This window comes from Sceloporus occidentalis, unplaced genomic scaffold, assembly GCF_023333645.1.
Source record: "Sceloporus occidentalis isolate IW3139 unplaced genomic scaffold, rSceOcc1.0.p SCAF_15, whole genome shotgun sequence".
In the NCBI taxonomy this organism is placed as follows: Eukaryota; Metazoa; Chordata; class Lepidosauria; order Squamata; family Phrynosomatidae; genus Sceloporus; species Sceloporus occidentalis.
The window spans coordinates 64177-80000 of NW_028316995.1; the positions used below are offsets into that span (position 1 = coordinate 64177).

The following is a 15824-nucleotide window of genomic DNA, read 5'->3' on the forward strand; positions in this document are numbered from 1 at the left end:
AGAAGTTAATCTGTTTTCCTACAAGCACAGCTTTTTTGCGTGTTTCACACCTTTTTTTGTTGTTTCTGCTTCCTTAGGCGAGTCCAGCCCAACGCGAAGGGAAGCCGTGAAGAAGAAGACGGCTGAATACCTGATGCGTGCGGAGACCATTTCTAGCCTGTGCGTTAGACATTCCCCCGATGAGGGTCTACTTAGCGATGTGAGTTAAAACTGAACTCTATGTCCAGCTCTGTGATATACATTTATATAGATTGCAATAACAGTATGTTGTATAATTGCTTTTTGGATATATGACTCGACCAGTTGAATGGCACTTCATTTCCATAAATGTGAGTCTTATATAAAAGAGCATTGGAAAGTATTTTCATAATAGAATATTTCAGTCTATGTTTCCATCATGTTCTTTTTGACATTCAGGACCCCCACATTTGCATGAAGCCCACACATCAGATTGGTGACTATCAAATCCGTCACTGAACCGCCCTGTTCTGAATGCTGTAAGCGACATGCTATGGGAAGATTCCTGTGCTGACTTTTCGTTACTTATGATTGTTTACTATATATTTGTAGTGTACATCTGACGAAATGAGACATTATCCCCGCGTATTACTCTCTCTAGATCTCATATTCATGATATAGCCCGTATGTCCTGTTTAAGCCTGCATAAGATCATGAAAGTTATTATTTAGTATCGCTCCTATTGTTCCAAATCATTTATACTTTTCCCATTTCTAACAAATCCCTGGTTATACCAGTCTGTTTTTAGATAATCACTTCTTTTAAGAGAATGGGTTAAACTAGTACTATAAAGCGCAGCACATACAGAGGGACGTAACACCATCCAATCTCGGTTATGCTTTATGTGTTGGTGGCTTACATGGAATTGGGTGCTGCTCCTACCCCCACTTCCGTTGGGTAGCACAGGAGGGCTACTGAGCGTGTGCAAGAGGAATGCTACCTGCGTACACTTCCTGTTTTCAGTAGCGGCAGCCGTGGGAGGAAGTAACTCCAGTAACTAAAGAATGGGTTTGCATGCAGTAAACTGGAAAAAAAAATGGACTCCAGTATGCAATAAACAATGTTTTATGTCCCGTGCCACATAGTGCCATGGATCCAACACGTACTGAAGAGATTTTACATTGCGTCACAATCCTCACGATGGCCTCACTCTCTGCGGATCTTAAACATAGTCCGACTACCCTTGTTGAGTTAACATCAGTCCGGTTTAATTTTCCAGAAACAAACAGGTTTATGAATTACGGTTACTTTGTGAGCTCCCCCTCTGTACTCTTAATTTATTTACTTGGAACTTAATAATTAGAGAGACGCATAAAACGTCACCTTTCATCTTGGCTCTCTGATTTATGATAAATTTAGTTCCTTCGGCCTGGCATTTGCTCCAGCAGGCGTCCTTCCTTCAAGTACCACGCTGATTGATGTCTCATCTTTGATATCTTCCATTAGCCTCCAGGAGCTCGGAGTTCAAGGCCCTCTTGGAACCTAAGGAGTCCTGCAGAGGAACTGAAGGCCTTCAGAGTGCTCGGGGTGATTGACAAGGTAATTCTTCAGTATCTCTTCAAGAGTTCACTCATAAATCCGCCGCATGCTGACATTTTTGCCTTTGAAGCTGAGGATCTTAAGGATCTGAAACAAAAGGGGAAAATGACTCAAATGCATCCGCACTTTTAAAATGTAAAAGCAACAAAAGGGGAAAAAAAAGCATTCTTAATGTAAGCAATTCGTGTAAGGTTGTGCAAAATATATCTGATGGGAAGTGCATGGTACGTGTTTTGTTGATGTTCAACAACATGGCTCAGATCAGTTCGGTAATTTGCTGTTTCCACTCTTAGCATAACTAAAATTATTGCTTAAAACTACATATAGTTTGTCATTTTTTGATTTGGGATCAGTGTTTTGGTGCGATTTCATTTAAAGTTAGCCCAGCGGAAGCTGAAGTCCAGCATTACATAGTTACATAGTATATAAGGTTGAAAAAAGACCGAAGTCCATCAAGTTCATCCCTTCTACCCAACCTTCCTCCAAAAGAAGGCATAAAATGTAATTAAGCTTCGAATTCTGCCATCAGGGGAAAAATTTCTTCTTGACTCCAAAAGGATTTCTCCTTGGATCAAGAAGCTCTAAAATATGAATGTTATTCTATTAATAGCCCTAATAGCTCTTATCAGTTTGCCTGAAGTTCTCTCCATTCTTCAACCCCCCCCCCCTTACAACAGCTGCCTGAACTAATCGGCAACAACCAGCAATTTAACAAAAGAGAAGAGATAACTTAATGGGGAGAAATGACCGAGCAGATCATTAGTTATGGCTGCCCTCATATGGAATACACATAAGGCTTTTAAAACATGTATATAGTTTCCTTACCCTAGGCAGGTACACAACTGTCCTCCCCAATCTGTGGCACTTTAAATGCCAATGTCATCTAAGTGCTGTTATATAAAACATACACGCTTACTCTACATATACTGTTAGTGTGAGTTTATAAGTGTTATGTTAGTGTGTATGAGCATAACGTGTTTTGTGTGTGTGTTCCGTATGGCATCAGCATGAATGTGTATGTCGACATATAGTGTTACAGTTTGTGTGTGTATGGTGTTAGAATTGTTTGTGAGCATATGATGATTGCGTGTGTCTATTACTGTATGGTGTTAGAGTGTGTAAGTATGTGTTAGTATTTGGTGTTAGCGTGTGTATGGATATGTAAATGGTATTACAATGAGCGTGTATGTCAGGGTTAGTGGCACCTGAGGCACAGTGAGCTCCATTCCAGGTAGATTCATCTTTCCTTCATGTTTTAATTATGTACTACTGCATTTATCAAATGTATTTAATAAACATTGAATTGATCTCCAGTTATTTAGTGTATTTTTAAATATTATTTATTACACATATTTTGTAAGATATCTTTTATCTTACCTAATGTTTTATATTAAGGGGTCATATGATGGTGGAGCTTTACCTTAGACAGAAGGGATATGACCGAAACGTTAAATATGTGAAAATTAAACTCCTGGAGTCAAACCAAATTTGTCGAACCCTACTTTAAGGGGTTAAAAGACATCATAATGGATGCCTCGTGCCTCCTTTCATAGATTTGATCAGCCAGTGATGTCCCCTGTGACCTTGACTGGTTATTTTGTGCGATGACAAGTAGCCCACCATGCATCCTTTATACTGTGGGCTTGCCCGTCGCCTGCCTCCAGGTCTGAGCCTTCCCTTATGGTGGCTTCGGCGGCAATTCCTCCCGTCTCGTGTCTCAGGGCTTTGATGCATATGTTCTGAAGGTGGCCACAGTGACTTTGGATGGCAGCAGATGGCAAACCTTCAGGCTGCCACCGGCTATACTGGTGTTAAGTTGCAGAGTTAACGTTTGATGATAGATCAGCGGTGCATATGAAAGCATTCGGCAAAAGAAATATCTTTAATTAAAATATTAGCATAGTAAACATTTTTTTTTACATTTGCATGCAATAGAAATATTTAGACACTAACTGTTTTTTAAAGGAGGCAAAATAGTTTTTTTTTTTTTTTTAAGTGACACTAAACTTTTTTTTTTAACCTTTAAAAAACAATTAAGCAGACCATACTTACTTTAATGGTAAGATCTACAAAATCGTTCCCCTAACCGCCTTTACTAAGTGTCCGAGGCTTACTCAATGCCCTGGTGCCCCTGCGTCCATTAAATAATGTTGGCTTTCTAGATACAGCCGGCTCATTGAAGTGTGTTTTTTGAGTATATGAGACCGTTCTGTCAGTTTAAGCAGGTTTGGCCAATAGAATAGACTCCAACCAGATGTTTTTTGTTTTTCGCACGAACCTCGAAAGCTAGGTGCTAGGAGACCACGTCTGGCACCAACAGTCATACCGCACGCAAAGTCACTGAGATCACGCTGCTTCCCGACTCTCACGTTTGGTCAACAACAACTCAACCTCTTGATTTATATTCAGAGTCCCGGCCACGTGGCTCGCTGTTTGGCTCTGCATATTAATGAGTAAATAAGGGTGTTTATGTTCCGTGTGTGCTGGGCTAGAGCCTTGAAAGGACCATAAAGCCTACTGACTGTCTCTTTCTGGTCCTAGACCACGGGTTCTTCATGCTTTCTTCTACCAAGGTCTCATCGCTGAAGATCTGATGGATTCGCGTGTCGCCATAGCTGATACACGTGTTTATCCAAGATGATTCTCATAAATGGCTTTTAATCAACGCTGACCGGTAACACAAGAAGTAGAGCTGCTTTTACCAGCTGAAATTAGCAAAAATAAACCAAGTAACGGTTATCAGTGTTTGATGTACTTGAGAAATACATCCCAGGGGACGGCATATCGGCATAGTGTCTGTTCCTGTAGGAAAAAAGATATACAATAAGATGATGCCATCTAACAGCATGAAGTTGAGTATGTAATTGTAACTGAATAGCCTCTTAAAGGTGGCACTTAATGTCTCTGTGATCACTGGATCAGAGGATCTGCAATTCATCTCACTGTATGGCGGCTGCTATAGAGCAGACAAGGTCTTCGCGTACGGCACTGGCCCCCGAGGACCAAAAGGCCACTCCGTCCTTTTGTTTGTGAATATGCTAATGTGCCGTTGCTAAACCACATAAAGAAATCCTAGAACGTATTAATTCATGCGGTAAGGTGTTCTAGCATTATGTATCTCTTCTTGTTCTCTCTAGAATGGTTTCATTGACTGGTTCTAATTCTTACAGATTTTTTTTTTTATTGTCTCTCCAGTTTGCAGAACAATAATATTCATAAATGTATATTTTTTTTATATAAAATAATAAAGCATATAATAAAGTAACATAGCATATAATAATATATATCATGTTTTTACTTCCTGCAATCTGCAGCGCTCTTCGCCTGTCTGCGTTTTGTTTTTCCGCGGGGTTATTCAAGCCGTTTGACTGTCCTTTAAGCTTATAGCTTCATTAGTAATTGGACCGGCGTCGGCTAAAGGAAAAAAAACTTGGCTCCTTCATCGTGAGATGAGGATGAAGCCATTATATTAATACGCATCTCCAGAACTGTTCATTACGCTAGGAGTGATGCATGCCGATTGGAAGCGCTGCAGATGTTCAGAGGGTAGACTCTAGATCACGATACATTCGCCCCTTTCTAGCAAGACTATTGTCATTAGAACCCCTTTCTCTCCCGATTACTTCTCGCCGGCTGTCTTTTCCGAAGCATGTTTTGTGTCCTGGATGTCGTTCGTCTGTTCTATGGAGTTTTTATTGGCTGGGCCCCACTTTAAATAGTAAATCTCCCTTATTCTGCTGTTGTTATAGCGATGACCTTATCTATACGGTTATTATCAATGAACAGATATGATATAATGATATATTTGTTTGCTCATTTTTTTTCTTTTGATTTCATGATTTAGTCCTTCCCCGTGCTTCTTTTAGACGTCACAAGTGTTGGAGCACGGAACGTGATGATGATGATCTAGAATACAACGCTCTGCGTTCAGCGCCGTAGATAAATGAGTGTAAAAGGGTACGGAATGTGATAGAGAAATCAATAATAATGACAAGCCTCTCAAAGTTTAAGTAGGAAAAATTAATGGGGAAAAAACAGGGGCACGAGCTGAATCAATACAGCGCTGCGGAATATGATGGTGCTATATAAACTAATATATAATTAGGCATGACATGTTTGGAAGTGGGCAGAGCATTAGGATGGATGAGCGGGGCCACCATTGAGCTCCTTGCATTGTTGCCCTGCTCACGCGGACCTGTTTAGTCTTCCTTATAGAGTCTCTGGGTGCCCAGGAAAGCTGGGTCAGGTTTATGCGATAAAAACAAAATAATCGACAGCTGGTATTCCTGAGCATTGAAGTCACTGAGTGGTACGGAGGACATGGGGCAGAGGCGGGCGACCCGGTCCTCCTAATCCATCTGATTGAAACGGACCTTATGCTGAAAACTGGGGAGGTGGAGTGGACTTTATTACCAAGGTTAACTCATGGGGAACAAGTGTGTTTTTGGAGTATGGGGACTCGAGTCCTATCGTATGTTACTTAGAGGGTGCAGTGGCCTCCCAGCAGAGGTGGTAGAGGCGAATACCACAAGGTAATTTAAACATGCATGGGATGGCTCCTGAATCTAAGACGAGACCGACCACTGATTGAGGTCTTGCATCAGGAAAAACGTTTCTGCTAATGTTTCTGTGTTTTCTGTCCTGCAAGGGGTTAATGCTAATATTTATAGGGTCGCTAATATTTATGGCTGCTTCTAGAACCTGAAAATATCCAAGAGCCTTAACCCTTGCTGCTTCAGGGGGTTACATAGTAAATTCCAGCATGGCTCTGCAAGGGTTACTTCGAAGGTCTCTCGCTATGTGAAAGAACCATGTATGTTCAGCTCATCACGTGTCTCCACTCTTTCACACGGCAATGTCATTAATGTGTCTGAAGCGGTAGTTGAAGGTGCTTCTCTTAAAGAGTATTGTTAACCAAACATTATTGCCAAACAGATGGGAAGCATTCTCCGGCCTCATGTTTTCAGACCTAATTATATTAGCGCCAGTCCTGTACGGCTCAGCTGAAGAGGTGTATCCAGGGGCCAATTTATAATCATTTAGGCAACACCTGTTTGGGAAAAACTGACAGTCAAAGGGCATATTTTAAAAAAAATCACATATGTTCTTGTATTTATTACTTCAGTGTGAATGATATCCAGGTGCAAATAAACCGGGGAGTGTGAAATCGGACTGGAACGAGAGGCTGACGCTTTTTAGGTGCCTGACGGGAACGTTTCAATGTTGTCTCTTATGCTGCTGAACAGGAACACTTTTATAACTAAATATTACTTTAGAAATGTAATTAGCATTATTGTTGATCTTGCCGTATTTTGCCCCGTTAATATTTTCCCAGCGGATGCTTAAAGGGACAGTCTGGATTTTTGAGTCCATGAAGAACCAGCCAATCACATGTATGCTGGCAAACCAGCAGTGTCCAGAGAGGAGACATGATTGGCTGCCGCTACTCCCGCTGGCGAGAATAGTAATTCTACTGAGCATGTGCAGGAAGCATACCGTGGTATGCTCCCTCTTTCAGTGGAGGCGGCTGTGGGAGGAGCTATCTGAGGCCGAGAAAAACTCACTCGGTTTATAGGATAGGACGGTTATATATTTCCATCTTAAATGATTGAAGACTACAAGGGACTATATTAAGTGAAGTAGATAAATGAACATTCAGTGCTACACAATGTGATGGTGTTATATGAATCAATTAATAATAATGACATTACTCCTAAATAGTAATAAATTGAGGGGGGCGTGGCCTGGCGACGGAGCTGAATGGACGCGAGGATCGTTTCTCCTGTATGTATGCGGTTCATACTTTGTCCGTGCTATGGAAGTACTGATGTAATGTATTTCTGGATGTGCTACTGTGTGTCTACCGCTGTGCATTGTAACACTCTTTGCAAACGTGAAAATCTCAATACAATTTCGAAATCTAAAAAATAATAATAAATGTAATAATTTAAAAGATAATAATAAATAAGAAGAAATTAACAAAAACCTGATACATCCTGACTTGGTTTAATGAATCTGGTCCAGTAGAGAGAAATGCTCCAAAATATTGTGGAAAGCCTTCCCAGAAGAGTGCAAGAGAGGACCATCCTCGTATTAATGTCTGTCTATTTAGAATGCGAAGTCTCTGTTGGTGTCCCAATACTTTTGTCCATATAGTGTGTGTGTGTGTGTGTGTGTGTGTGTATATATATATCAGCTGGTTCACTGCTTTTGCTTCCTTGGACCACTTTTGACTATTGGTGGTCCTAATGTTGGCTTTGGTGAACCACAACTCCCATCATGCACAGCCAGAATACTGGTTAGAGGGATAGAAGTTATTGCCCCCCCAATTCCTGAAAATCTGCCTGGATGTGGGTTCTTATTCCTAGAGGGCGAGAGCTTTTAATAAAATGAGTGCATTTCTGTTGCTTTCATTATTTGGTTTGGGATTTGTGGGGCACTGATAGTGTTAAAGTGGTTGTTTTTTTGTATTTTAACTATTCTGTCATGTGATAAGAGGCACAAATTGCCCTAAACTAGGCATCTATGAATAGCATAAGTTGTTCTGATCTCCGGCACTCTACATGTTGATGAAGATTGTCCGTTTGCCTTCTCTCTTACTAAAAATGTTCTGCTTCCGATCAGCATCTTTGGCACTTTGGGCTGCGCTAGAAATAATGCGTCCCGGCGGTCTGTCCGACTCGCGGCATAGAGAGACGTTCAAATTCTCAGCCCTTCTTTAATAATTAATTTCCAATAAAGATGTATATACATACTATATCATGCTAGAAGTTCCTTTTTTCAGTACATGCATATTCGATCTGTGGCCCCCAAACTACCCTGTACCCCAAACGAAATAACCAGAGGGGGGCGCTTTTCCAGATGAGGTGGGAGATGAGTAGATGGAACTGGCAGGAGTGGGAAGTGTCGGCCGTCCTGAGAATAACTTCAACAGACGACCGCTGGTCCTTTTGGATGTCTTGGGCTGATAAGCGGTCTTCTCCCTTCAGATAATTATGATATCCCTGACTTAACTGAATGCAATCAAAGCATGGAGGCTGGGCGGCTCATTTCAGCGCAAGGAGCCGATTACAATTAAAGTAAACCTCGGCTTTAAACTGTGAACTGTTAGATTTGAAGGTGGTAGAAGGAACGCTGCACGCTGGCAAAGCCCATTTCAGTACATTACAATTATTTATATAGCGCCGGCAGATTCCGTAGCGTCGGTAAAATAACTTAAAATCACACACAAAAACAAACTGCTACAAAAGGAGTAGAGATGTATCTGTCTGCTACGGCACCGCCGGCTGCTTCTGTCATAATAAAAATAATAAGCTAGCTCCGTACGTAAAGATAAAACGGTAAAGGGTGACATTTGAGTGTTTTCTGCTCTCGCTTTTCCCTTTCTCCAGCCCTCGCTAGCGCTGCTGTGTGATACATTTAGAACTTCCACCTTCTGTTTTGTTGGCAAGTTAGTTCAATGTCGCAGAGCCCAGCGTTTTCCTATTGTGAGCCATTTGTATCCCGACCAGGATTCCTGTTCTGTGAAAGTCACCAGTCTTGCTGGGCATGGCGTCCTCGCAAGGCTTTGTAATTAGACCGCAGATTGCCTGCTTCTTCAGACTCAAGATGACCCTTCTGGCTTTCGGCGCAAGTCAGCAGCTGGCATATTCCCCCGCGGCCCGTTTGTCCTTTGGTTTGTAACCAACAGAGTAACAGCTCTATCCCAAGATCCACAGCGGGATGCCCATGACAATTATGGCCTCCAATGCTGGACAGCAGACGAGGCACTAATAAATGTGATTACAAAAAGTGGGACTCGTGTCAAGAAATCCTCATGTCTAGCGCGGCAGATTATCTCCGCGCTCGTGTCACGGTTTAAAGATACAGTAGCGGATTTACTGCCCACCAGCGACTTGCCGCGTTCCAGACGTCCTGGTGCTGAAAACGGCTAATATATATCGTTTAATCTTTTCATATGAAATTGTCAAGCGGCCCGTGTGATATGCGGACGTCTTGCAGGTCATTGGCACAACCGTGTCCTGTATGCTCCGTACTCGCGTTCTCTAGCTGGAAGGGCCGGGAGTATAAAGGATGCACGTGTACCCAACCATGAAGCTTTACATTATTATTAAAATATTGTTCTTTTCCTTCTTTTCTAGGTTCTGCTTGTCCTGGATACAAGAACACAGGAGACATTTATTTTAAAAGTAAGTTTTTTTTTTTTTTAAATTTCTGTTGTAATTTGAATATAGAATTTTTCACATGATATTCTGCTCTCTGTAGAGCAGTTAAGAGAACTTTTCCCATAATAAGTGCCACCTTGAATGTGTTTTTCTGCAAGAAGAACTGAGCTGGCCCTGCATAAAGCATATTTAATTAGGTGAGGTTTCTTGAGGGTCACCTCCCTTTATTATGTTTTATACAGGGCCACTTCTGTAGCAGGAGATAGTAACTAGGGCTGGCCCTTGTTAATGTATAGCAGAGGTCGGCTGGGCCACATACTTCTGCCGGTGCCATCTACCACGCTCAGCGCCGGGGTATGATTTCATATCGCGACACACTGCGTGGAAGGTCACTATGGAGGCTGTGCCAGTAAGGGCCGGTTACGAGGGACATCTCTGATGTCTCGAACCAGCTAAAGGAGAAGTGGAGCTCTTGGAAGCCCAGTAGGGTGATCCGCACCCAGTTACACGGCAGAGGGGCTGCCACCCTAGCATACACTACTGACGTATAGTTAAGTCAATGTGAAGAAATGATCCGTCTCAACTCATCTGTAAAGTCCTAGTCATAGTGAACTGTAGGTCACACCACCTCGGCCCTGGTACATGACCCCGCGGTCACAAGCGCAATACACAATTTCATTAAAACTGCTTTTAAGGAAGTTTTCTTCACTAGGTGTAGCGACTTTGACCTCTACATATAACGTTTAACTCTTTAAGTTCAGTTGTTCAAGTTTCTGTTCAAGTCAATGTGTCCCTCAACCCCGGCGGCATCCAAGATATTCATTCACATTCAGCTAATAGGGGTTCGGACTCGAGCATAGAAAATACTATTTGTTTTCTGGAAATCATTTGGAAATGACTTCATATATCTCTGACAGATCCAAAACCTAACATCAGAATGGGGAGTTAGATGCTCAGCCGAGATATCTGATCTGTCGGACGATATGTGACGTTATTTCCAAATGAGAACCTGAGATAATACTCGGAGGTAAGACAATAATAAGTTACCAGATGACGACGCGGCTAGCCGCGGTTAAACTGATGTTGTTGTCTACGGGATCTCAACATATTAAAGGCCAAATTTTGCTCGGAAAGTTAAAAAAAAAAATAAAAAAATAAACCAGGACGCGAGGTCACAAGTAAAATACACAGCGTGTCACTTTGATGACTTAGTTTGCGAGGGAGTTTCTAATAAAAGCAGTGACCCGCGTAATTGATTTTAATGGTAGCTTTGTGCCATCTTCTGTTCTCTGGATACCTGCCAGATGCCATCAGCGCAGCCCCGGGGGACCGAAGGACACGGAGGAGCAGATGAGCAGCTTCTCTGAAGCCCACAGTAACTTGGACAGATTAGTTTGGTTGATAAACATAAAGAACAGCAGGGACCAAAGGATGCCGAGGGTACAACTGACCTTTCTGTTCTCTGTCAGGGTCTGAGGAAAAGCAGCGAGTGCTCTGGGAGCCGAAAGACCATCGCCCCCCGCTGCGTGCCCAACATGGTCTGTTTGCACAAATACATCATCTCGGAGGAGTCGGTATTCCTGGTGCTGGAGCACGCAGAAGGTTGGTCGGGGTATCAAAAGAGGCTGCCAAATGCAGCGTTTAGCTTTGACTCCTGGGGTCATCAGATTGTCCTCTGTACCTTCTTATCTTTACGTGTCACTCGAATGGTTTTAATGCTGAAGTTTAGCGGGGCGGCCAGACCTTCCCTGCTAAATACATCATTTTTGTGGGTTCTGCGTCTTTCTAAATACTCAGGTGTGCAAATATTGGGATGTGCAGGTGAAATGCAAAACATGTACCTGAAGTCCCCATCGTCTACTGATAACACCCGAAAAAAATGGCAGGACGGGAGTCCTATGTCTTAGAGAAGGGTTAGAGAATAGCATCTGACCGGCTGTGAATGATAGGAGCTGTAGGCCAGCAATTCCAGGGCAGGTTTTAACAGTTTTGGTCAATGAGTTAATAGGTTCCTTTGCTTCTCGAGTCTAAGCAGAGGTGAAAATTTCGGGTCATAAGCAAAGACACACCACACACTTGGTGACCTTGCTAATCAGAGATGGTATTTATTGTGAGATTCCAGACACCATTAATATTAATTGGGCAGCCGGGGAAAAAAAATGTATCCGTTAAATACAAATTTTGGAGTATTTCCTTAATCCTGGAGTTATCCAGACCTGCAAATATGCCAAAAGTTTTAGAATTTCTCTGAATATTAACAGTTTACAATGTGCATCACTTTACAATGGGTGTTATTTTTAAAGAGCAGATCAACGTTGTGCAGTCGCCATAGCAACTGATGGAAGGAGCTGCCGACTGCTCTGTTTTTACCATTGGCTGGTGTAAAACATTTACAACTCCCATCATTATCATCCAACCTCTAATCATTAGGAATGGCAGGGGTCGTCGATCCCAGGTTCAGTGGAAAAGGATCTCGAGCCCTTTAAACGCACAATATGTTTGAAATAGGACATTCTTTGGCCGTATGATGTCACTTCTCCTGTAATGCTTCTTCTCTTCCTCTTTGCCAATCCAGGCTGTAAACGACAAGGTTCTTTTTCTGCTAACATAATAAATGCCAAACTCCCGATAGACTTCATTAGTTTGTTTTCTCTGTCTTTTTTATGTATTTTGTATAACGAGAGTGTTTTGTGCCTGCCGTTTAACATTCGCTGTTTATTCCGCAGAAGATAGCTAACAGTACAGCCAGTGGCGACACATATGGACACAAAGTAGATGTGAACAGCGATTCTGCTTGTGAAGTGTCATTAGCTATTCTGCTTGCCCTCCGCATGTTTATAGCAGGTGGCAAATGAATTAGGATGGTCACACCTGGGTTGCAGGAATCTGATGAAATATGATGGCTATATTTATTGTGAATTTACTGAATGCAGGATATCTACTATAATATTACAGGGATAATGTTCCCCAGTGGATATGATAAAACAGCGTGTCAAACAATTAGTCAATGTCATTCCTAAATATATATCCCAAGCTACTATACCTTCAGGCATATTCCGAGTTCCATACAACACCTTAAAACTCCTTATATTAAAGGCTTAGTTAGTGTATATACCCCGATCAGCCATAACATTATGACCACCTGCCTAATATTGGGTAGGTCCCCCTTTTGCGGCCAAAACAGCCCTGTGACCCGCGTGGTGTGGTGTCTGCACCAAGACATTAGCAGAAGATGCATCCCCGCGCCGCGTGTTCTCCAGGTAAGCGACGCACCCGGCCATCCATGTGATGTAAAAGAAAACGTGATTCATCAGACCGGCCACCTTCTTCCATTGCTCCGTGGTCCCGTTCTAATGCTCACGTGCCCATTGTAGGCACTTTCGGCAGTGGACAGGGGTCAGCATGGGCACCCTGACTGGTCTGTGGCTACGCAGCCCCTATGGCACTGTCGAGGAATCCTTTAAGGACAAAATCCTGTTAGTTGTTCCAATAGGCACGTTTTGTCTCTTATACATGCCATTTTAATCATGTGTATGGTGCGCTTTGCATCCGTCGTGGCTCTACTTTGGCGTACTTATCTTTAGTCCTTCAGTATCTTGTTTCCCGTTGAGTTATTTTGTTTGCTTGCTGTGCACCAGACACCGGTTTCGCTCTGACATTCGATTTTATTCCTCTTCCCCCAACCCTCCTGGCTAGTCTTAGATGCCGATTTCATTTACTCTGGCACCTCTCTTAATTTCTCAAGTCCTGGTGCCTCAGAGTGTCCATCTTTGGGAGACTGTCGTAATTAAAGACCCTCTTTAGTTAATAATCTACTGCTCGCTTTTCACAAGACAACCGCCAGAGCCCCCAGAAGTAATGGCCAGGACCCTCTTCCCTCGCGGTGGGGATCACGTGCCGGCTCACCTCCCTTTCCATTCCTTCACAAAGTCAGCTCTGGACTACCTCTCTGCAGTCCTTCTCTATCCCATCCCCATTAGTTTCAATCATTTAACCACAGATATATTGTATCCTTCCCCATTAAAGAGTTTAGACGCCGTCTACACCTTATGAATTGTATAATAATAAAACCTATGTAATAAAACAATGCGGCAGCAATGGCTTTTCACGGCTGCCCCATAGCTGCGTTTTCCGTTATTTCAGTAACGCAGCATTGGTCCCGTCAGAGTTGTTAACCAAAAAAAATGTGTTTAAATACCTTTTTTTTTAATTCCCTGTTTTAATGCTTCCTATAGGGCTGCAATAATTGCTTTGTTAACGTTGTTAAAAGAGTTAATTCATTACAATTGATGTGTCGGATTTAGAAAACTATTAATCATTTTTTGGCGTGTTTTTCTCGTAACGGTACAGATCCGTTGCCCAAAAATTATTACAGTTGGGTCGGCGCAAACTTCCGATTTATTGGCCTGCGTTACTGCCTACCAGAAATCTTGCGGTTTGGGTGTTTCTTTCTCCTATATCTATTACAAAGTCCATCTATTCAAATATAGCACCAATACGATTTCTGGCAATGGCTGCTGTTGTATTTGGAATTGATTGCCGCTTGGCAGAAGAAAGGGTGCTTTGTGCGTAATTAATGCCAAACTCTGATTACGGGCGCGGGCAAATAACACGAGTTTACAGATACTGTTACATTTTCCAGTTCATTGATGATTTTTCTTAACGTTGCACTTATGTCCCAAAATTGCTTATATTTTGAAGTCATTTAACTCTTAAAACAAAAGCACGTGAGAATATTTTTAGCGAATTCAAAATCACCATACTTTTGCACACCTGAATATTTTTTGCTACATCAAAGCAAGCGATTCTCGGGGTAGCTGGTCCATAAGTGAATGAGCTGTAGCCCAACGCGATGGTATGAAGCATGTGGGCACAATGGCTCCTGTCTCTGTGAAAAGGCATCTACTGGTTGTCTATTTTGCTGGGCCTAGACCTTCCCGGGGCATATTTTCTGATTGCCCCATAGGCGCATGCTAGGGTAGAATGGGTGCGCATGGATCTTCAAAGGACTATGCGTATAACAAATGCTTAACTTGGCACCGTTCGGTGGAAGAAGTCTACAGGTTTAAAGTACTCGTTCACCCAATGTTTTTCTGTACTGGCTAAACGTAATACTGTGTATTCTCCTTGTACGTTCTTCTTCTCGCAAGTAGAGTATGCGATACAATATGTTCATGATTTATTCCACCCAAGGATGTATTTAATGACTACATTAGCATATTCACACCTTTTGAGAAACCACATGGCGAAAACGCGCAGCGATCGTTTTCATTACCATTAGCGATATAGCATACGCCGGTTTGGATAATCTTCCTGATGATGTAATCATAGAAGTTTAATCTTTATTTTTAATGTCACGCAGGTGGGAAGCTATGGTCGCACATAAGCAAGTATTTAAGCAGGAGCGCAGACGGGAGCTTCGATGTTCCCGAAGCGAAGAGCTGCCGCTCCGATGAAGATCTTCTGAAAAATCTGGCCCCTTGTCCCAGGAATAGCGTTGACTCCAGAAGCAGCGATAGGAACCTGCTTTCCGTTCAGCAGTTGCACGGCAGTCTCACGCTGAGCTCACAAGACGATAGCAGCGCCCAAGAGGAAGAAGGCAGGGAAAGTCCTCTGAAGTGGGTTGATTCGGCATCAAGTTCGGAGGAGGAATGCACCACCAGCTATTTAACCCTGTGCAATGAATACGGACAAGAAAAAATCGAGCCCGACGCGTTAAGTGGGGAACTGTTGCTCCGATTAGAACAGGGACACAGCAGCAAAGGTATAGACGAGCTAGAAAAGCCCGTTTCCATTGTTTACGACGACTCGCTGCTCGCTGGCCAGGAATTTAAATTATTGAACGAGACGAGCGAGCACGGTTTAACGGAACCAGCGGCGATGTCGGACGCGCTGAGCAAATCCAAAAACAGTCCCATGGAATTGTTCCGAATAGACAGTAAAGAGAGCGCTAGTGATTTCACGGGTGCTGATTTTGCAGAGAAGGCCTGTAACGTAGATTCTGAAATGTTCGAGCCCGGGACTCCGTTCCAGGACGACGACGCGGATTGTGAGGTTAAAATTAGCGACGCCGACAAGCCAAGCGTCGGCGCCCATGACACT

At 42.7% G+C, this 15824-nt stretch overlaps 1 protein-coding gene across 1 annotated transcript in view; it reads left to right on the plus strand.

The window, feature by feature from the left end:
* Window positions 1–15824, plus strand: part of LOC149303108 (inactive ribosomal protein S6 kinase delta-1-like) — a 60010-nt gene that overhangs the window by 29683 nt on the left and 14503 nt on the right. Inside the window, exons 8-12 of the mRNA XM_089481327.1 lie at window positions 78–199; window positions 1465–1557; window positions 9699–9746; window positions 11192–11324; window positions 15085–15824. The exon at window positions 15085–15824 is cut by the window's right edge and continues 754 nt beyond it. Coding sequence (XP_089337453.1) covers window positions 78–199; window positions 1465–1557; window positions 9699–9746; window positions 11192–11324; window positions 15085–15824 — 1136 coding nt within the window. The remainder of the gene's footprint in view (window positions 1–77; window positions 200–1464; window positions 1558–9698; window positions 9747–11191; window positions 11325–15084) is intronic.